This window comes from Mustelus asterias, chromosome 5 (genome assembly GCF_964213995.1).
Source record: "Mustelus asterias chromosome 5, sMusAst1.hap1.1, whole genome shotgun sequence".
Lineage (NCBI taxonomy): Eukaryota > Metazoa > Chordata > Chondrichthyes > Carcharhiniformes > Triakidae > Mustelus > Mustelus asterias.
In genome coordinates, this window is record NC_135805.1 from 24569896 (window position 1) to 24593239 (window position 23344).

At 43.5% G+C, this 23344-nt stretch overlaps 1 protein-coding gene across 1 annotated transcript in view; it reads left to right on the forward strand.

The window, feature by feature from the left end:
* The window catches only part of mertka (c-mer proto-oncogene tyrosine kinase a), a 137527-nt gene that overhangs the window by 46655 nt on the left and 67528 nt on the right, over window positions 1–23344 (forward strand). Inside the window, exons 5-8 of the mRNA XM_078212285.1 lie at window positions 10477–10563; window positions 14182–14297; window positions 18776–18968; window positions 21441–21586. Of these exons, the coding sequence (XP_078068411.1) occupies window positions 10477–10563; window positions 14182–14297; window positions 18776–18968; window positions 21441–21586 (542 nt within the window). The remainder of the gene's footprint in view (window positions 1–10476; window positions 10564–14181; window positions 14298–18775; window positions 18969–21440; window positions 21587–23344) is intronic.

Consider the following 23344-nt stretch of genomic DNA (forward strand, 5'->3'; position numbering starts at 1 on the left):
AGGGGAATTTCACAGTAACTTCATTGCAGTGTTAATGTAAGCCTTACTTGTGACGAATAAATAAATAAAATCTCATAGAAACTTCTAAAACTCTGACAGAATTAGACAGGGTAGATTCAAAAAGAATATTCCCAATGGCGGGGGAGTCCAGAACTAAGGGTCATAGTTTGAGGACAAGGGCCTTGTAGAACTGAGGTGAGGAGAAATTTCTTCACCCATAGGGTGGTGAATGTGGGAATTCACTATCACAGAATGTAGCTGAGGCCAAAACGTTGTCTGATTTCAAGAAGAAATTAGATATAGCGCGTGGGGCTAAAGGGATCAAGGGATATGGGGGGAATCAGGATATTGAATTTGATGATTAGCCATGATCAAAATGAATGGGGGAACAGGCTCGAAGGGCCGAATAGCCTACTCCTGCTTCTAGTTTCTATGTTTTCCTGGCAGACATCAGGAGGTTCAATATGCGCTCACACAGGAACCCACCCGAGCTGTGTTGGTTTCAACATCCCAGAAATAATCCTTGTGGCTTCCTGAAGGTAGATATCTACTATGTTTGTGTGGCTGCTCCTGAGCTAGGTTGCACAGCAGTACCTGACTGAAGGAACACCCTGGGAAGAAATATGCTTCATTTCAATACAACTCATTAGACCTGCTGAAAACGTTGACATATTTTGTCGATTTATTTCTTTATTTCCAGTCCCTAGATAACTCCAGGCTCATAACAGTGTCGCCTTTGTGTTTCGATCAGCCTTCCAATTCCCCGCTCCACCACAGCAAAGGTCATGTTTCAACTCTGTTATATAGCTGGTGAGCTGCTGATTACTGGCAGAAATTTGATGACAAAGAACCCCATTCACACTCTGCCTACGACCTACCTATCTGAATACATTCTCCCTCAAAAGCATTTGGTGCCATGTAAATTTACTCCACTGAGATACAAGTTGAAACAAAAGATCTGTTCTGTGGCTTTTTCCCTTATCCTGGCAGGTTTTCAAAGATGCGCCACTCAGCAAGAAAATTAGAAGCTTCTGGCGATACTTTAAATGTGCTGCATTAACATAGATTCAGTTAATTCAAGGCTACATTTAAGTATGGATTTCCGATTTTGAACTGAGAAAGGAAAGTTGGTGAAAAGCTGCTCTGATAACTGAAGATAAATGTGTTTGATTGCAATGCTGACTCAGACTTGAATGTTGAAGAGAGGACCTTAGCGTATAGTATTAAGCTTCTGGTCCTCCACTCAGAGCCAAAGAGGAGGGAGGCGATGGCCTAGTGGTATTATCACTAGACTATTAATCCAGAAACTCAGCTCATGTTCTGGGGACTCGGGTTCGAATCCCACCACAGCAGATGGTGGAATTCCAATACAATAAAAAATATCTGGAATTAAGAATCTACTGGTGACCATGAAATCATTGACAATTGTTGGAAAAACCCATCTGGTTCACTAATGTCCTTTAGGGAAGGAAATCTGCCGTCCTTACCTGGTCTGGCCTACATGTGACTCCAGAGCCACAGCAATGTGTTGCACTCTCAAATGCCTTCTGAAATGGCCTAGTGAACCACTCAGTTCAAGGGCAACTCGGGATGGACAATAAATGCTGGCCAGCCGCCCGTGGCCCACAAATTAAAAAAAATATATATTTTTTGAGATTAAAATGCTTTAAATTTTGAAGTGGGACAAGAATTGCCTGTTTGTACATGGATATTTTGGATAAGTATATGGATGGGAAAGGAGTAGAGAGATATGGGCCAAATTTTGGATACAAAACTGGCTCGGTCAAAGAAGACAGAGGGTAGCAGTGGAAGGGTGCGTTTCTGAATGGAGGGCTGTGACAAGTGGCGTTCCTCAGGGATCAGTGCTGGGATCTTTGCTATTCGTAATATATATAAATGATTTGGAGGAAAATGTTTGATTAGTAAGTTTGCAGATGACACAAAGGTTCGTGGATTTGCGGATAGCGATGAGGACCATCAGAGGATACAGCAGGATATAGATCGGTTGGAGACTTGGGCGGAGAGATGGCAGATGGAGTTTATTCCAGACAAATGTGAGGTAATGCATTTTGGAAGGTCTAATACAGATAGGAAATATACAGAAAATGGCAGAACCCTTGAGAGTATTGATAAGCAAAGGGATCTGGGTGTACAGGTGCACAGGTCACTGAAAGTGGCAATGCAGGTGGAGAAGATAGTCAAGAAGGCATACAGCATGCTTGCCTTCATTGGCCGGGGCATTGAGTTTAAAAATTGGCAAGTCATGTTGCAGCTTTATAGAACCTTAGTTAGGCTGCACTTGGAATATAGTGTTCAATTCTGGTCGCCACACGACCAGAAGGATGTGGAGGGGGTACAGAAAAGATTTACCAGGATGTTGCCTGGTATGGAGGACATTAGCTATGAGGAGAGGTTGGAGAAACTTGCTTTGTTCTCACTGGAACGACGGAGGTTGAGGGGCGACCTGATAGAGGTCTACAAGATTATGAGAGGCATGGACAGAGTGGATAGTCAGAAGCTTTTTCCCAGGGTGGAAGAGTCAATTACTAGGGGGCATGGGTTTAAGGTGCGAGGGGCAAGGTTTAAAGGAGATATATGAGGCAGGTTTTTAACACAGGGAATAATGGGTGCCTAGAACCCATTGCCAGGGGAGGTAGTGGAAGCGGATACGGTAGTGACTTTTAAGAGGCGTCTTGACAAATACATGAATAGGATGGGAATGGAGGGATATGGTCCCCGGAAGGATAGGGGGTTTTAGTTAAGTCGGTGCAGCATGGTCGGTGCAGGCTTGGAGGGCCGAAGAGCCTGTTCCTGTGCTGTAATTTTCTTTGTTCTTAAATGTGGGCAATTGGGGACAGCTGAGGGGGCCCATGGTCAGCATAGACTGGTTGGGCTGAAGGGCCTGTTTCCATGCTGTATTGCTCTATGACTCTATGGCTGTTAATAAAGTAGTTTGATTTAATTTGATTTATTATTGTCACATGTATTAACATACAGTGAAAAGTATTGTTTCTTGTGCGCTATACAGACAAAGCATACCGTTCATAGAGAAGGAAGCGAGAGAGTGCAGAATGTAGTGTTACAGTCATAGCTAAGGTGTAGAGAAAAATCAACTTAATGCAAGGTAAATCCATTTAAAAGTCTGACAGCAGCAGGGAAGAAGCTGTTTCTTGAGTCGGTTGGTACGTGACCTCCGACTTTTGTATCTTTTTCCCAACGGAAGAAGGTGGAAGAGAGAATGTCCGAGGTGCGTGGGATCCTTAATTATGCTGGCTGCTTTGCCAAGGCAGTGGGAACTGTAGACAGAGTCAATGGATGGGAGGCTGGTTTGCATGATGGACTGGGCTACATTCACAATCTTTTGTAGTTCCTTGTAGTCTTGGGCAGAGCAGGAGTCATACCAAGCTGTGATACAACCAGAAAGAATACTTTCTATGGTGCATCTGTAAAAGTTGGTGAGAGTCGTAGCTGACATGCCAAATTCCCTTCGTCTTCTGAGAAAGTCGAGGCATTGGTTGGCTTTCTTAACTAGTGTCGGCACTGGAGGACCAGGACAGGTTGTTGGCGATCTGGACAGCTAAAAACTTGAAGCTCTCGACCCTTTCTACTTCGTCTCTGTTGATGTAGTCAGGGGCATGTTCTCCTTTCCGCTTCCTGAAGTCGATGACAATCTCCTTAGTTTTGTTGACATTGAGGGAGAGATTATTGTTGCCGCACCAGTTCACCAGATTCTCTATCTCATTCCTGTACTCTGTCTCATCATTGTTTGAGATCCGACCCACTACAGTGGTGTCGTCAGCAAACTTGAAAATCGAATTGGAGGGGAATTTGGCCACACAGTCGTAGGTGTATAAGGAGTATAGTAGGGGGCTGAGAACACAGTCTTGTGGGGCACCAGTGTTGAGGATGATTGTGGAGGAGGCGTTGTTGCCTATCCTTACTGATTGTGGTGTGTGAGTTGTGAAGTTCAGGATCCAGTCGCAGAGGGAGGTGCCGATGCCCAGGCCACGGAGTTTGGAGATAAGTTTCATGGGAATAATGGTGTTGAAGGCTGAGCTGTAGTCAATAAATAGGAGTCTGACATAGGTGTCCTTATTATCTAGGTGTTCCAGGGTTGAGTGCGGGGCCAGGAAGATGGCATCTGCTGTGGACCTGCTGTGGCGATAGGTAAACTGTAGTGGATCCAGGCAGTCCGGGAGGCTGGAATTGATTCGTGCCATGACTAGCCTTTCGAAGCACTTCATAATGACGGATGTCAGAGCCACCGGCCGATAGTCGTTAAGTCAGCCCTTGAAGGCTTGGACTTAGTTACTTAAAATGTAGTTTGAGGTTTTGCATTGCAGGTAGCTTTGCTTGAGATGTAATGCTAACCTGAATCATTTTTATTCATGTAACTGAAAATGCTGCCTGCAGTTCAATTGCACTTTAAATCCCACCTATAGTGCAAAAAAAAGATATTTTTGATTGATTCCTGAGACATTTGACCCAGCCGGAAGACAAACATTTCCTTCATTTCTTTCAGCATGTTACTCATGGTAACTTGGCAAATCTGATTTCTAACCTCTTACACCGTATCCTCATATTCATCATGAGCAACGCACGTGGCATTTACTAGAATTGCATTTTTAAAATCCATGTCATTCCTCAGGAGGGTCCCTAGTGTTTTTGATAGCCTTTGCTTTTGAGCTGCAAAGAATTGGTCCCGTGTTTCAATAACATTCATCCAATTTGATTCGCTGCTATGCAGCAGATTTCTGAGCCTGAAACTTTCTGAGTTGCTGCTGTAACTTGATCATTCAGGCACCTTGTTTAAATTTGGAAGGTTTTTTGCTGTAGTTTCGGAGGAGTTTCTGACAACAGAACAGCAGCAGCTCTGAGGAAGTTCCCAGCCAGTCCTTCTGTGCTGAGATCCTTGGCTTTGATCATCTTAACTACCGAGTCCAACAATGCTAATTGATTCATGAGGGCTATTTGATACCATGGACCATATAAATAAACAATTTTATCCTGTCCATCGATCTCTTCCCCTCAGAATTTTGAACACCTCAATCAAGTCACCCCTCAGCCGCCTTTGCTCCAAGGAAAATTACCCCAGTCAACGCTCTCTCCTCATAGTTGCACTTTTCCAGCCCTGGCAGCATTCTTGTAAACCAAATTTTTATATAGTTCCAAGTCAGCATGGTGTGTGGCTTGAGGGGAACTTGCAGGTGTAGTTCCCATGCATCTATTTCCTTGTCCTTTTGGCTGGTAGAGGTAGCAGTTTTGGAGGTTGTCAAAGGTATCTTGGTGAGTTGTAGCAGTGCATATTGTACATGGTACACACTGCTGCCACTGTGCATTGGTGGTGGAGGGAGTAAATGTTTTAAGATGGTGGATGGGGTGCCAATTAAGTGGGCTCCATTGTCTTGGATGGTATCGAGCTTTTTGAGTGTTGTTGCACTCATCCAGGCAAGCGGAGAGTATTCCATCAAACTCCTGACTTGTGCCTTGTAGATGGTGGGCAGGTTTTTGGGAGTCAGGAGGTGAGTTAATCTCTGCAGTGTTCCCAACCTTTGACGTGCTCTAGTAGCCACATTATTTATGTGGATGATTCAGTTCAGATTCTGATCGATGGTAACCTCCAGGATTTTCACCATGGTGGATTCAGCAATGGTATTACCATTGAATGTCAATGGCAGATGGTTGGACAGGCCTTGCTGGTGGTGGACAGATTTTGGGAAGTCAGGAGGTCCGTTATCACTGCAGTTCTATCTCCTCCATTTCTCACGATTTTTTCCCCCTGTATTTGGTCGTGCATCTGTTACCTCTAACTTCTAAAAAGAAGTATGTGTAGATGCAATCCATTCAGAGCAGGGATGTTATCTCCCAAAATTTGACTGTTTAGCAATGTCTCTTTCCACTACCACCTACCTCTCCCAATCTAACTCCCTTTATATCTTTTTTGGTTCTTTTGTATTGTTGTGTACAACATACCAGACTCGTCTCCCTGGTGAATACAGAACCAAAATAACTATTTTATATTTTTCCCATTCATCATATTCATACTTTGGTAGCCCTATCCTAATATTTCTTTTATATGTCTGTAGAACGTATCTATATAAAAATATCTGTATTGCACGGCAATTTAATTTTCTAGTTTTACTTTTCCTTCCTAATTTTGTGACGCATTTCCTAACCATTGCACTTTGTCATCTTCATCTATATACTGAGTGTATGATTTTTTTTTTCCAAGTTTCAATTTTGCTTATTCATCCATGGTGGGGTCATTATGGGGTGAGATGGTGGTGTAGTGGCAATGTCACTGAACTCGTAATCCAGAGGCCCAGGCAAATGCTCTTGGGACATGGGTTCAAATCCCACCATGGCAGATATAAACTCAATTAATAAAATCTGGAATATAAAGTTGGTCTCAGTAATGGTGACCATGAAAACTATCACCTATTGTTGTAAAAACCCATTTGGTCCATTAGTGCCCCTTAGAGAAGGAACTGTCATCCTCACTTGGTCAGGCCTACGTGAGAGAATGTGGTTGACTCTTAACTGTCCTCAGTTCAAGGGCAACCAGGGACAGCCAAAAAATATTTATTGACCTTGCCAGAGGCACCCACATCTCAAGAAACACTAAAGAAAAGAAATTGCTGGCTGGTTCATTCTTGATTTTTATGTATATTTTCTTAGACTCTCTTGATCACTCTTTTCAACCTTTCTAACGACTGTTCTATTTCTGTTTATTGGTAAAAGTGAAAGTATTAGACGGTGGATCAGGTCATCTCCCTCCATCTGTCATATTCTAGCTTTACCCCCCCACAACCCCCAGCTTACTATCTTCTTTTGCTTGGCAGTCTGGAAGGTAGCAATAAGAGGCGAGAATTTATATCGGCTCAGAATCCGAAAGTTCCCCTTTCCTATTTGATTTATTATTGTCACGTGTATTAACATACAGTGAAAAGTATTGTTTCTTGCGTGCTATACAGACAAAATATACCATTCATAGAGAAGGAAAGGAGAGAGTGCAGAATGTAGTGTTGCAGCCATAGCTAGGGTGTAGAGAACGATCACTTAATGCGAGGTAAGTCCATTCAAAAATCTGACAGCAGCAGGGAAGAAGCTGTTCTTGAGTCAGTTGGTACATGATCTCAGACTTTTATATATTTTCCCCGAAGGAAAAAGGTGGAAGAGAGAATGTTCGGGTTGCGTGGGGTCCTTAATTATACTGGCTGCTTTGCCGAGGCAGCGGGAAGTGTAGACAGAGTCGATGGATGGGAGGCTGGTTTGCGTGATGGATTGGGCTACATTCACTTTTGTGGTTCCTTGCGGTCTTGGGCAGAGCAGGAGCCATACCAAGCTGTGATATAACCAGAAAGAATGCTTTCTATCGTGCATCAGTAAAGGTTGATGAGAGTCGTAGCTGACATGCCAAATTTCCTTATCTTCTGAGAAAGTAGAGGCGTTGGTGGGCTTTCTTAACTATAGTGTCAGCATGGGGGGACCAGGACAGGTTGTTGGTAATCTGGACACCTAAAAACTTGAAGCTCTCGACTCTTTCTACTTCGTCCCCATTGATGTAGACAGGGGCATGTTCTTCTTTACGCTTCCTGAAGTTGATGACAATCTCCTTCGTTTTGTTGACATTGAGGGAGAGATTATTGTTGCCGCACCAGTTCACCAGATTCTCTATCTCATTCCTGTACTCTGTCTCGTCATTGTTTGAGATCCGACCCACTGTGGTGGTGTCATCAGCAAACTTGAAAATCGAATTGGAGGGGAATTTGGCCACACATTCATGGGTATATCAGGAGTATAGTCGGGGGCTAAGAACACAGCCTTGTGGGGCACCGGTGTTGAGGATGATCATGGAGGAGGTGTCGTTGCCTATCCTTACTGATTGTGGTCTGTGAGTTAAAAACCTCTTGCATTTACACGTGGCAGTGGGGAAAGGGGCAAGGGAATTAAGGTCAGGATTTTCTTCCGCAGCCTCCCCCCACACGTTTCAGGCAAGTAGCAGCAGAAATTAGCTTCATTTGCCTGAAACTGGGTTTGATTGCAGAGGAAAATCTACATTGCAGTTTCCATGTGCCTCAGAACTGAGCTGTGTTAAATTGAAAGCTTGGAGTTGTCTGGAATTCATAAAAAGCTTAATCAGAACACTCCTTTTACTGAAAATGTGTTAATGTGAAACTAGTAATTTTGAAACTTGGAAGTATGCTTTTGAAAATTAAGACCCAACAATACTGCCAGTAACTATTGTCCTTGGTCATTGTGAGTTCATGTCCTTATCCTCAAGAAGTTATATGAATATATACTATATGGCCATGAAACTGTTGGTTTGTCCTTGGGGTCAGTGAACCTGTCTGTATTATCTCCAATCCCACACCAACATGGTGGACTATTTGCGAGTCATGACATGCAATAAGCCATTTGGTTGTTTCAAAATTGAGAAGAAGGCACAGCACTACTTTCTCCAGTTAATTAGGCATGGGCAACAGATGCCAATTTTGTCAATGATGACCACAGATTACCAATCACAACCAACAGATGCCAACTTTGTCAATGATGACCACATCCCAAGAACAACAAGTAATATTTTTAAAAAAAACATTGCTTCACTGGCTATGGTTTCCTGTCCATAGAAATGCATAGATAGCAAATCAAAGGCAGTGCACCATGGAATCATGCAGAGTAGTGGTGAAGGCTTTGTGGTGTTTTTCTGTATGTGTGGGGTGACTGGAAAAGTAAGTTACAGAACTGCAAATACTTTAAAATTAAACACTGTCAAGGAATAGAATCATATTATCCAATTCTGATTGCTTTTGTAATTGGTTTTGTGAAAATTAAGCACATGCTCTCTTTGTGCTTGAGTGGAATTTTTGTTTTTAAACAAATCTGGAGCCATCTAATTACATTTTAGCTCTATCCTACTGGGAAGTTCTGAAAAACCTCTAGTAATGAGAAATCAGCAATATCTGTTTTGGGAGGAAAATAGTTCCTTTCTTTAAGAGGCAAATTTATGTGGAGGAGGCTTAATTATGTTGCAAGATAATTCTGGTCACTGTTATTTGCTTATTTTGTCATTGGAAAATTTTAAAGACTATGTTGTAATGAAACTATTGTTAGCTGTGGCTCTCCTGATGGCTCAGCAGATTTATGATGTGGAGATGCCAGCGTTGGACTGGGGTAAACACAGTAAGAAGCTTAACAACACCAGGTTAAAGTCCAACAGGTTTATTTGGTAGCAAAAGCCACACAAGCTTTCGGAGCCCCAAGCCCCTTCTTCAGGTGAGTGGGCCACTCGCCTGAAGAAGGGGCTTGGGGCTCCGAAAGCTTGTGTGGCTTTTGCTACCAAATAAACCTGTTGGACTTTAACCTGGTGTTGTTAAACTTCTTACTCAGCAGATTTAGCCAGTGAATGGCCGAGTCACACCAAGCTGGAAGGCCCTCGCCTCAACCCCAGGTGAAGATACCAGCTCTCAGCTAGGTAGCATTAAGGGTCGGACAATCAGTCTGTGTCCCTGAGATATGGAAGGAGATAAACAGCCAGGGATTCCAGTTCCTAATGGTGTCCGGTGACTCCTGGCTGAAGTAGCTGTGGATGACTGGTGAGGACAAGATGGAGTTTGACTGGGATGCAACCTGTGCTAAGATCATCCATTGACAATCGTTGTCAAAGCTATACCTGTATGATCAGGTACCAGGAGCTGTACCTGATCAATATTTACATGTAAGAAAGAAAGGAGTAAAAATTGACAGAAAAATCTATGTATTTTTAAAAAATTATAAATGAAAATATAAATGGTTAACCTGATCCTGAATGATTCGCTCAATTCTTTTGGGGCCTCTGGTGGCCTGCAGTGAGGTTATCTAGTTCTATATTTGGCATTTTTAGTCATTTTATCTTCATTGACAAGATTGACTGCGCGTGTCTCAAAATGGTTATACATCACATATATTCCCTTTACCAGTCTTCCAAGCAATTGCCAGACCAAGGCTTATATAGGTGGATGTCGACCCATCATTCTGCTTGAACGACCATGCGATTACCATTGATAAGAGTTGCGTGTATGTGTTTGACAAAAAAAAATTCTTCCTTTCCATTTAACTTCTCACTGGCACACCAGTCCAAACTGGGAAGTAGGAGTTAATCTGAAATGAGTGGAAGGAACCTGGGACAATATATTTCTGTTTTCCCTTACAGACAGGTGTACGATCTTTCTTGAGTGACAGGCTTGATCAGCTTAAAGATTTACTGGAACTGAAAACCTGACATTTTCTTAATGAGCTGGGATGGGATCTCTTCATGTTGATGCAGCTCGATGAGCAATTCAATCCTTGGCTTTCGTTAGGATTCCTTAGTTTCAACTTCCCTACATAAAGCAATTGTTCGATTGACACCCACAATGATTTTTTTTAAGGGATATAATGCGCAGAAAGTGTCAATTAATTTTTCTTCTTTTTTTTAAACCTTTTTTTCCAATTCAGGAATTAGTCAAAGGACAAGATATAGCTGTGAAGCTCACAATCAAAAAGGAGTAGCAGTTTCAAAGGAAGCCCAGGTTAACATCAAGGGTATGTACCATGGGCAGCCATTATTACTGCCTTTGTCTAAGCCTCGTTTAAATTCAATGTCACAGCCAGGAATTTCCTTGGAGCTGTTTACATTCCACTGTTGTAACCAGGAATATTCTGGAAACATTATTCATACAAGTAAGCGTGATTTGAAATTAGAATGGCCCAAGTGGGATTGACTCTGAGGAAATATACCCTGTGCTTATTTTTAATATGCGTACACTGGACAGTTGTTGGGTTTTTTGTCCCCTCTCTTTTCTTGCCATTCTTTCCCACACCTTTCTTTCTTGAAAGTGCGTCAACCTGGGACCTGACTTCAGGGGCAATGGCTGCCTGAGCTATCTTAGCAACAGCATCAATTTGCATCGATATTACTTGCAAAGGAATGCTTTGAACACTTTCAACAGGGTGAATTATGACCAAGCTGAAGTTTAAAAGAAACATGGAGGGTGGATGTTGAAGACACCAATGAGGTTTTTTTAAAAAACAGGCTATTGAAGGCTGTGAGGGAGGGTTGGAAGTAAGAAGGCAAAGTTGCTTGGCAAGAGAGATGCTGAGGGTTGGAGCATAGCAGTCAAAAGATCAGCCATTTTGGAACCACAGGGAATAAGGGAACCAAAGAAATAGGAGGGTATGGATTCAGATAGTTGGCTTGAAAGGATTTCACAAGTAAGGAGGACTGAGACAACCGAGAGATTTAGTGGAGTTTTGTGGGGATTGTAGAGGACAAGACGGGGTTAGTTTAGGTCAGTTGGCTGGACGGCTGGTTAGTGATGCAGAGCGACGCCAACAGCATGGGTTCAATTCCCATACCGGCTGAGATTATTCATGAAGGCCCCGCCTTCTCAACCTTGCCCCTCGCCTGAGGTGTGGTGATCCTCAGGTTAAATCGCCACCAGTCAGCTCTCCCCCTCAAAGGGAAAAACAGCCTCTGGTCACCTTGGACTCTGGCATTCGAGCACAAGGAACCAACCCACAAAGTCTGGATTAGTTCAGATTTATGGAGGTCATAGAATCATAGAATCCCTACAGTGCAGAAGGAGGCCATTCGGCCCATCGAGTCTGCACCGACCACAATCCCACCCAGGCCCTACCCCCACATATTTTACCCGCTAATCCCTCTAACCTACGCATCTCAGGACTCTTAAGGGGCAATTTTTTTTTAACCTGGCCAATCAACCTAACCCGCACATCTTTGGACTGTGGGAGGAAACCGGAGCACCCGGAGGAAACCCACGCAGACACGAGGAGAATGTGCAAACTCCACACAGACAGTGACCCGAGCCGGGAATCGAACCCGGGACCCTGGAGCTGTGAAGCAGCAGTGCTAACCACTGTGCTACCGTGCTGCCGTCAGTGATGGGATGGCCAGTGAAGAACATTAGGAAAGTAAGCCATGGCATTGATGATTCCAATAAGTAATGGGGTGGGGCTCCTCCAAAAATGGAGTTGAACTTTAATCAGTTCCTCATAGGTGAGCCTGAGGACGACTGTTCAACCACACAGGTTCTCGCAGCTGAGTCCTAATACAAACAGAAAATGCTGGTAATACTCAGCAGTGATGTGGAGATGCCGGCGTTGGACTGGGGTAAACACAGTAAGAAGTTTAAAAACACCAGGTTAAAGTCCAACAGGTTTATTTGGTAGCAAAAGCCACACAAGCTGGCACAATACTCAGCAGGCCAGACAGCGTTTGTGGAGAGAGAAGCTGAGTTAATGTTTCAGGTCGGTAATCTTTCATCAGAACCAGATATGAACCTGGCTTCACCTCCAGTGAGCATGCGTATATTGCCGGCAAGGTGTAATGTTGTCAGCAGTGCTGCTGTCACAGTGCCAAGCTTTTGGAAACCTATCTGATGGTTTTGTTGGTAATTTCGTTGCCTCTTTAAGCACTCGGGTCAACAGTCATGATGGCTGCAATCTGTGCCTCATGATCTCTGAGTTTCCATTGCAGCACTGAGCTGTTGGATGTTTGCTGCAATGGGTGCTGAGGCAACGGCCATCAAACGCTACTTCCCGGGCAGGACCACAAGAGAACAAAGCTGTCTATGCAAGTGCCCTGTGCATGCTGGAGCCAGACTCCTTGACAGTAACAAAAGGCTGACTGGCAGGCTTGTCAGTGCGCCAAGCATCTTTGCATGCATACTTCACAGTATTCTTCCACAGGCTGCCCCATTGAAGTCCTCAATTGATGCCCCAGCTCAGAACTTGTCTGAGTCCTCTCTCTGCAAGGAGCTGGCACACAAACTAACTTTTTCCCCCTGGCCTGTCTGCACTCGTGTCTGGTGACTCACCACATGCAGATCCCAACTGTATACTACTCTGTAAGATGCGCACTGCACCAGCATCGGAGCAGATGGTTGCAACAGTCCAATCAAGTGCCAGTGCTTCAACCTCTGATGTTTTTCGCAGCTCTTTCTCTCTGTTCCTAGTGAGACTGCACTAACTGGTTAAATAGCAGTTCTTTGATATGTGAAAGTAAAAAAATCGGAATGGTGAGGTGGAAGTAAGAGCTCCATGGTCACACGGTGTATTCTGCAGCTTGCATTTTATGCCAGATGACAAGGTGAGGATGAGGTGGGATTTGGCAATGGCCATGAGATCCTCAATGTTCTCGGCAGTGCAGATGCAGCCGTCTCTGTCACAACCAGCTCCATGACCTCTGCAAGTAGTCCCAGCATGGGTTTTAGTGTTGTAGCGTGCCTGTCTTCCTCAAATTCTGCTGCATTCTAGAGGTTATGGAGCACCTTGCTCTTCAAAACAGAGGGCAGCATGACAATGGGTGTGATGCAATGTGTTTGGGCAAAGTGTCTACCACAGGTGGAAGCTATGAGAGATGAGGCTGAGGGTGTCAGGTGGACCTACCAAATGTTAGGTTTGATCTGAAAGTCAGGGCTGTCGATGTGTGAGTGATGGGAGTGTGCTGCATTGAACAGTGTCAGGAGCTAGTGGTGTCATAGGCAACAGATGTCATTTGTAGATAGATTCAATAACCTTGATCACCCTTGTGAAGTCATTAAACCTTTTGCCCCATTGCTGCCAAGACCTCTGGGCCAGACTCCAGGTATTGACCTTGCAGACGCCTCCCATTTCATTCTGAGAGATTTCCTTGAGGACTTCCCGGCTCACTGCAGAAACATCTCTCTCCTGCTATCGGCCTTCAGTGCTGCACCCAAGAACATGGGAGTCCTATATCTTGGCCGTTGTACCATTTGGTGTTCATCTTCTCCCAGCCACATAGACTACAGAGTCTGCAGCAATTTTAATGTAATGAATACAGCTCCCTTTTAAGAGCTGTGGGCTTCCTTTAAGAGATGCAGACAGGGTGGACCTCACGTTAGCCATGCCAACCACAGGGCCCATCTTTGAGCATTTAGCCAACTAGGCTGAACACTGCAGTGATTCGAATGGTGGGGCAGCAGGCAGTTTGTGTGCTGCCTGCCTCAATGTGACCAGATGGAGGCTAATGGCAAGTTGTGACCCCACACCTGAAAACGGGAGCAGTGTAATATTTAGCCCGGTAGATTTACACTTGGAGGAGAAATTACATGTGCATCTAAATGAATATCATATTCAGCAAGTGTTATAATGTGCTGTAATTCTTTTCATCTTGATTAGAGGTCCCACATGCACCAACTGACCTACGGATTAAGAACCAAACTGCTCACATTGTTGTAGTGACATGGGAATCTGGCTTTGATGGATACTCCCCTCTCAGCATTTGCCAAATCCAGGTAAATTTTGCTTCTTCTAAAGTGCAGCTACAGTAGAGACTGAGCGAGTGCAGAGAATGGGAACATGCTGATTTATACCAACTGCTCTTCTGTAAGCCACATACAGATGTGGCAGATTTTGTCAGGTTTGGTACCCGGGGACTGCAACTTGCTGGCTGTGACTTTACATTTACTGAATCGTGTATACTGCAAAGCTGTAACACATTGTTAATCAGCGCGAACAGGTCATTGGCTTTTATGGACTGCAAACCTAATGGTCTGAAAAGTGTATTGACTCATACTAGTTTTGGCACTGGAGGTATTTTATCTGGCAAAGTCTTAGGATGTCAGTGTGCCTTATTTAACAGTGATGACATTGAGTAATTAGTCACTACTTTTGTTTTTAAGAGAAAAGTCAAGTTAGGTTCATCTTTTTGAGAATCACTACTTCCCTCAGCCAAGTCCTGGAATGTTTGTTTTTCCAGAATCCTCTCCTTTCTCCTGGACGTGTTGACTTCTAGTGGGGAAGATGGGTGTAGCTCCACTGGCAAGATTGCCCAGTTTTACCCAAGTGGCCATTTTTTCATTGTTGAACGCTGGTGCACTATTCAGCTGTGGCAGAGATTGTAGTGAAAGATTATAATCCTGCATTCATGTCACATCCAGGGCAGTCTCCAACAGGGGCCGTTGGACAGTGATGAGAGTGAGGGGGCCTGGCTGATTTTCACCTACACTTCCGCTGAAATTGTGCTGGTGGAGCAGATGAAGTGACAAAGACATAGTAGTTTAGTTTAGTTTATTCATTAGTGTCACAAGTAAGCTTACATTAACACCACAATGAAAATCCCCTAGTCGCTAACTCTGGAGCCTGTTCGGGTACATGGAGGGAGAATTTTGCATTGCAAATGCACCTAACCAGCACGTCTTTCGGACTGTGGGAGGAAACTGAAGCACCCGGAGGAAACCCATGCAGGCATGGGAAGAATGTGCAGACTCCACACAGACAGTGACCTAAGCCGGGAATCGAACCAAGGTCCCTGACGCTGTGAGGCAGCAGTGCTAACCACTGTGCCGCTCCAGTAAGAACTTCTGGTGGAAGAAGACAGTCAGTGTAGCTCGCTAGCCTGTAGAACCTCTGTTGTACCTGTTAATTCTCAGATACTTTTGACCAGTTTACTTACTCCAAGGTTTTACCCCGGTGTCCTTATTTGCAAGATGAACAAAGGACAAACACAAGTAAAGGTTCAACAAATTTATTAATAATAACACTATTAACCCTTAAATTACCCACATAAAACAAGAGGATACCCCAGATTCAAGTATACTACCCGCAAGATGGTTTGGTTAAACTGCAGGCTCGATTCTTTGAGTCCCTCTGGTCCGTCGTCACGAAGGTGAGTCTCGATGGCAGCTTCTTCCTTCTCTGGTCAGTCTTCCGAATGGTCAAGGTCGTCTCCCCTGTCGAGTCTTCGCTGCAGTGTCTGAAAATATGTTCCTTTATCCCCCTGCCTGCTTGGCTTTCCAGAAACTTCTCTGGCTTCCGGCCAATGAGGTCCCAGGAGGGGGTTCCAATACCCAGTGGGTTTCTTGATGTCTGCCTGACAGGACACCAGGTTCCGCCCCCAAGTGTCCATCTCCATGTTGTTGCTTACATGTAACTGCAGGAACTCTCGGTGACAGAAAGTCTGGCCCGATCTGGGCTTCTAACAATAGGCCGGTGCATTTCAATGAGGTGCAATGATCTCCTGCTAAGTATCAGTAGAGTGTAACAACCTTTGATGGGTGGTTGATGGGTCAGGCCCAGACATGTTTGTGTATTTGTACAATTGGCTTGCACAGGTTTGACTGTGTTTGATTTTAATATGCCCAATTCTTTAATTTAGGATATCCAATTTTATCAGCCTTAAAACTAGGCCCTGTTTATATGACCACACCTCTTTCTTATCCGATCTCTCCTGATCATTTGCTAAATTTTATAAACACAAATGCCTTTCACATTGCTGTTCCTAAAACCCAAAACCTCTGATTTGATTGACATGTTCCTTACGTGAATCACCCTTTCATTAAAGAATTCTGTCTCTTTGTTTCAGTTTTCCTTGTCCTGCCTAATGCAGCAATAAATAGGATTGCCAAAGATAATCGAGGTTCTCATGTCAGGCAGCACAAAACCACCTTGTTGTGTTCATGGTCATTACACGGTGGCTTGTTTTCTGTACTTAACCACTTAGGACATCATGTCCACCACAAACTGTTTTATATTAATTGTAAAACATGGTTTAGAACGCTGCATTGCAAATAGGCTGTACTAGTCGCTGAGCAGTCATGGGGACTAAAGTTTTCAACAAATATCCAATCTAATCTGCGAAATTTTACATAATTTCTTCGAGAATATGCATAATAATGCAAATAAGTGCAAAGGGAAAATTGTACCAATATAATAGTGTTCAAATATGCAGATTTCTGATCACCAGAATTTCTATTTTAGTATTTTGATCTGAACTTTGAACCAAGGAAAATTGGGATGATTTTCTTTCGAGCAGAGCTGGTTAAGAGAACATTTGACAGAAGTGTTCCGAATCTGATGTCACTGATGTGTCGGGAACCAGAGATTCAATAGGATTCGTGAACAAAGGAGCAAAAGCGATGTTGAGGATTAATTTTTATACAACAAAGATTTTGCGATCTAGGAATGCGCTGTCTGAAGGGGTGGTGTAAGCAGATCCAATAATAACTCTCAAAACGTAGTTGGATAAAACTTGAAAGGATAAATATTCCAGGGCCAGGGAAGAGGACAGAAGAGTGGGACTAATTGCAAAGCTCTTTCAGAAAGCCCGCACGAGCATGGCGTTTTAAATCACTGCTTTCTGTACAATCATCTATCATTCCACAATAATTTCTGCAATGCCTACTTAAAAGTTTTTGTATTCTTTCATGGGATGTGGGCATTGCTGGCAACATTTGTTGCACATCCCTAATTATCCTCGAGAAATTGGTGGTGAGCTGCTTTCTTCAACCACTGCAATCCATATGGTGCAGCCACTCTTGCAGTGCTGCTACTGAGAGACAAAAGCCTCCCTTCCTAACAGCACTGTGGATGTACTTGCACCAGGTGGACTATGGCAGTTCAAGAAGGCAGCACACCCGCCATACTTTCAAGAGTAATTAGGGATGGGCAGTGATGCCCATCTAATAAGCCTATGACCGTCGGTTCATATTCGTACAGCCATCAACCTGCTGAGACATTCCCCAGAACTCCCATCTTGCTCTTTCTTCTAACAACGTTCATACTTTTTTACATTGAGTTGTTCCCCAACAATTCCCCAGTGTGACAAATACATATCTAATAGGAATTGCAATAGTTGAGCACACAGGCAATGGAAATGAGGACAATAGGCTGCTGCTTGAGAGTTGGGCTAATCAAGCATGTAGATAACAGGACTGTGGTGTTCCATGATCAAGTCATACGAAACTGGAATTCCAAAGATGTGTGGGTTAGGCTAATTGGCCATGCCAAATTTACCCTTAGAAAGGTAAATACATGGGGTTATGGGGATAGGGCCTGGGTGGGATTGTTGTCGGTGCAGGTTCGATGGGCCGAATGGCCTCCTTTTGAACTGTAGGGATTGTATTCTATGATTAAATTACTAACCTTTAAGATATTTGTGAGCTGTGCATAGGAGTGTGATTGTAGTTTTTTGCAGCCAAGATTGAATTCTTCAGTTGTGGTCAAAATGATTGGTTATTTTAAAAATAATGTACTGGGGCTTGTTAATTGAAATTGTTTGAATTGTTTGGTGTTGAACATGCCTGTGACCTGCAGGGTACTTGACAATTAAGATCTAAAATACAGCTAATGAATTATTTTGTGTTTGCTGGGGAAATACTTTGATTTGCCACGATCCGATGTCTCAGCATTAGAAGTTTATGATAATTTTGTAACTGAGACGGGACTTTGTAACTCTCTTTCTAACTCTCTCTCCTGGGCTAGCTCTTACTTCAAGAGTTTCCTCAACAGCAGCTTTGGTCGTTTAAACCCAATTTTCTCACTATGCCAAGGCGTAAAATGTTTTGCTTAATTGGGGTAACGATACAACTCTCAATTGTTACTGTTCAGCTTTGTTGGCCTTGTATTCTGAAAGCTTGTGAATTGTCACAATATTGGAGGCAGCTACGCCAGAGAATCATAAAGCACAGAAGGAGACCACTCAGCCCATTGTGGTGCTTCTGCTGGTCCTTTGCCAATTGCTTATCCAATTAGCCCGAGTCGCCTGCTCTTTTCCCGTTGGAATATATCCAACTCCCTTTTGATGGTTACTTGAATCTACTCTCACCAGCCTTTCAGGCTGTGCATTTCAAATCAATTCGTTGCCGAAGCAAGATTCGTCTCATTTCTCACCTAGATTTTTTTTGCCAATTATTTGAAGTAACTGCTGTCAGTGGCACTATGAATTCAACTAGTTCTCTGTGTCAGGCTGATTTTGCTTTGTTGTTATGATCAGGTCCAGGAAGTTGCACATGATGATAAAAACATGACAAGTCCAGTGCTTACCTACAAAACTAAAGTTCCACCATACCAGTATAGCATCCTGCGGCTACTAGCCATGACTTCCTACAATATCTGTGTCTCTTGCAAGAATGAAGTTGGATGGTCCAATCGCTGCTCTGTGATCCAGGCTAAAACAACAGAAGGAGGTAAGTGTTTGTTTTCTTTCTAGGCAATTTCCAATGGTAGACCTTTTTCCCTTGCTACACCTCTTCCATCTTCAAAAGTCGCTATCAAATTGACTTTTAGAAAGCAGTGAAAGTAAGCATTTTGAAGCTGAGACAGGAGGTGTTACAATGGGGAAGAAGGAAATAATAGAAACTAGATTTTCTTTTTACTTGCCATGAATCCAAAGAGAGTGAGGAACTTAAAATTAAAAATAAATTAGTATTAGTGAAGTAAATGTACAGGAGAAATTGAGACTTAAAGTTGACCAATACCTTAGTCCCGATAGACTATGTCCGAGAATTCTCTAAGAGGTGGCTATAAAGATGGTGGATGCTGCTGAACTTCCAAAATGCTCTACATTCTGGCATGGTCCCAGAGGATTGGAAGTTGGCAAATGTAACATCATGATTCAAAGTCTGAAGGAGAAAGATAAAACACAGAAGTACAGTACAGTTAGCTTAACATCAATCGGGGAAACACTGGAATCCATTATTAAGGAGGTGCTAACAGGGGACTTAAAAAATCCTCATGGGGTTACATAGAATCAGTTGTCTTTTGAAAGGGAAATTGTGTTCGATTTTTCAACTTGTAGTTAGTCAAGTAGATACAAGAAAACAGTGAACGTAGAATATTTGGATTTTCAAAACCTATTTGCAAGGTGTCACATGAAAGGCTATTGCTCAGCATAAGAGCTCATGGGGTTTGAGGTAATACATTAATGTGGATAGAGAATTAGTTAAAGGACAGGAAACAGGATTAAATAGTCATTGTCAGGTTGACAATTTGTTGCTACTAAGGTTTTTGCTGAGCCTCCGCTTTTTGCAATCAATATTAATGTCTTGGTTGAAGGGGCTGAGTCTAATTTATCTAAGCTTGCTAATGATGCAAAGCTGGAAAGAAAAGTTAAACGCAAATCTTTGAAGGGATACAGATATTGTATGTTCAGTAAATGCGCAGGAAGGTGGCAAGTGAGGTAGAATGCGGAGAAATGTGACGTTATTCACTTTGGCAGTAACAGTAGAAAAAAAAATAATTTGTTTTAAAAGGTGAGGAACTATTAAACGTTGGTGTCAAGAGGCATTTGGGTGTATTTGTACAAAAACTCAAAGTTGAGCATTAATTCAACATGCAGTTACAGGTAATAATTAGGAAGGGAAATATGGTAAATTGGCTTTTATTGCCCAGGGATTGATTTGAGTACGCAAGGAAGTCTTGCTGTCATTATACTGGTCTTGGAAGATATCATACCTGGAGTTCTTTTGTTTCTGTATTCTATGGAAGGATATACTTGCCTTAGAATGGATGCAGCGCAAGTTCAGTAGTCTGGCTCCAGGACACGACGAATTATCCTTTGAGTAGAAATAGAGTAGATTGGGTTTATAATCTCTGGAGTTTAGAAGAATGAGAGATACTTGGATTGAAAAGCAGGGTGGATGCTAAGGAGATATTTCCCCAGGCTGGTAAGTATAGAACTAGGGTGCTTAGTCTCTTAGGTGAGAAGAAATCTCTTCACACAATGGGTTGTGAGTCTTTGGAATTATCTACCCCAGAGAGCTGTGGATATTCAGTTGTTGGAGATTTTAAAGGTTGAGTTTGACAGACCTTTGGATTTTTAAGGTGGTCAAGCGGGATCATGACGGAAAAGTGGAGTTGAGGTAAAGGATCAGACATGATCTTACTAAATGGTGGAGCACACTCAAGTGGCTGTATAACCTGCTCTTGTTTCGGACTTCTTATGTAACCCCTCCCCTCACTCTTCTTCCTATTGCTGTATGAACCCAAAGCCCCCGTTCCATCAAGTGTAATTTCTTGTGGCAAAACTGTAACTGTGTACTGGAAGCGTCCTCCTACCTTTCCTCCTTTAACTCTGTCAGTGTAACCCTCGAGTCCTTTCTCTGCTATGTATATGCTTGTCTAGTTTTCCCTGAAATGCAACTGTACCACTCACTTCAACTGCTTTGTGTGGTTGCGAGTTCCACTTTCTCACCAGCCATTGGGTGAAGAAGTTTCTTTTGGAATTTCTTATTGGATTTCTTGGTGACTATCTTATATTGATGGCCTTTAGCAATGCTCTAACCAGCAAGTGGAAACATCCTCTCTGTACCACCATTATCTTTCATTCTGTACCGTTGGTTGAGCTAGAAAGTTCCATTTTGGTTTGGTTAAACGTGCGACGCCATCCTGTGTCTTGGAAGGTTCAATCAGATTAGGCTTCATCAAATTTCCCTTTTCCCTTTTCTTCACCAACAATACTATTACTCCACACCCCCCTACTGCCCCCCCGACCCCACCACCACCACCACCATCCCCAGCCTTTCAGTCAACTGCTCCACATATTCTGTTGAGATAACAGTGCCATGCTGCCTGCACAATTTGTGTTTTTTTTGTATTAAGTTCAATAACGTGCAAGCAGTTTGAAAACAAGGTGACTCATGCATTTCTTTCCTTTCCAGTCCCAACGGCTTCCCCTTATAATGTCAGCATCCAAGTGAGTGATTCCGCATTGACGGTCGAATGGGTTGGACCTCCGGAGGAGGAAATAAATGGCATCCTGTTGGGTTACATGTTGCGCTACGATTGGGAAGGTGGTAACTCCCCTGTAAGTACATTTAAAGTGCTTTCTAGTCAATAAAAAAATGGACATGTTTAATGGGCTGGAGCATATTGTGGAACAGCTGGTGTTCTGTGGAGTCATACGGGGGCTAAGTAAATCATAGGATCAACTGCTCACCGGTGTTCAGTTAAATTATGTTATTGTGGCTAGTGGGAAACGCATCCGAAGTTGGACATTATTTAATTGCTGTGATATCCTGTGGTGCTCTCTTCAGCAATAATTATCTAGTTCAGTAACTCCTCGTAATTATTTCCCCGATTGAGTTCACCAGTTTTCAATATTGGACACCAGAAAATGAAATAACGATTTAACCTTTTTCATAGAACATAGAACAAACAGCACAAACAGGCCCCATACAGGCCCTTAGGTCCACTTACCTATAACCCTCAATCCTATTAAGTCCCATGTACTCATCCAGAAGTCTCTTAAAAGACCCTATTGAGTTTGCCTCCACCACCGCTGACGGCAGCCGATTCCACTCACCCCCACCCTCTGAGTGAAAAACTTACCCCTGACATCTCCTCTGTACCTACTCCCCAGCACCTTAAACCTGTGTCCTCTCGTAGCAGCCATTTCAGCCCTGGGAAAACGCCTCTGAGAGTCCACCCGATCTATACCTCTCAACATCTTGTACACCTCTATCAGATCACCTCTCATCCTTCGTCTCTCCAAGAAGAAAAGACCGATCTCCCTCAGCCTATCCTCATAAGGCATGCCAACCAATCCAGGCAACATCCTTGTAAATCTTCTCTGCACCCTTTCAATCATTTCCACATCCCTCCTGTAATGAGGCGACCAGAACTGAGCACAGTACTCCAAGTGGGGTCTGACGAGGGTCTTATAAAGCTGCATCATTATCTCACGACTCCTAAACTCAATCCCTCGATTGATGAAGGCCAGCACACCATACGCCTTCTTAACCACCTCCTCTACCTGCGAGGCCGATTTAAGAGTCCTATGGACCCGGACCCCAAGGTCCTTCTGATCCTGTACACTGCTAAGAGTCTCACCCTTGATATTATACTCCTTCATCCCATTTGACCTGCCAAAATGGACCACTATACATTTATCCGGGTTGAAGTCCATCTGCCACTTCTCCGCCCAGTCTTGCATCCTATCTATGTCACGCTGCAGCTTCTGACATCCCTCCAACCTATCCACAACACCAACAACCTTCGTGTCGTCGGCAAACTTACCAACCCATCCCTCCACTTCCTCATCCAGGTCATTTATGAAAATGACAAACAGCAAGGGTCCCAGAACAGATCCCTGGGGCACTCCACTGGTGACCGACCTCCATTCAGGAAAAGACCCGTCTACAACCACTCTCTGCCTTCTGCAGGCAAGCCAGTTCTGGATCCACAAGGCAACAGCCCCTTGGATCCCATGCCCCCTCACTTTCTCGAGAAGTCTTGCATGGGGGACCTTATCGAATGCCTTGCTGAAGTCCATGTAAACCACATCTACCGCTTTTCCTTCGTCAATGTGTTTAGTCACATTTTCAAAGAACTCCACCAGGCTCGTAAGGCACGATTTGCCTTTGACAAAGCCGTGCTGACTACTTTTAAGCATACTAAACTTCTCTAAATGTTCATAAATCCTGTCCCTCAGGATCTTCTCCATCAACTTACCAACCACTGAGGTTAGACTCACCAGTTGGTAATTTCCTGGGCTATTCCTATTCCCTTTCTTGAATATAGGAACCACATCCGCAATCCTCCAATCCTCCGGAACCTCTCCTGT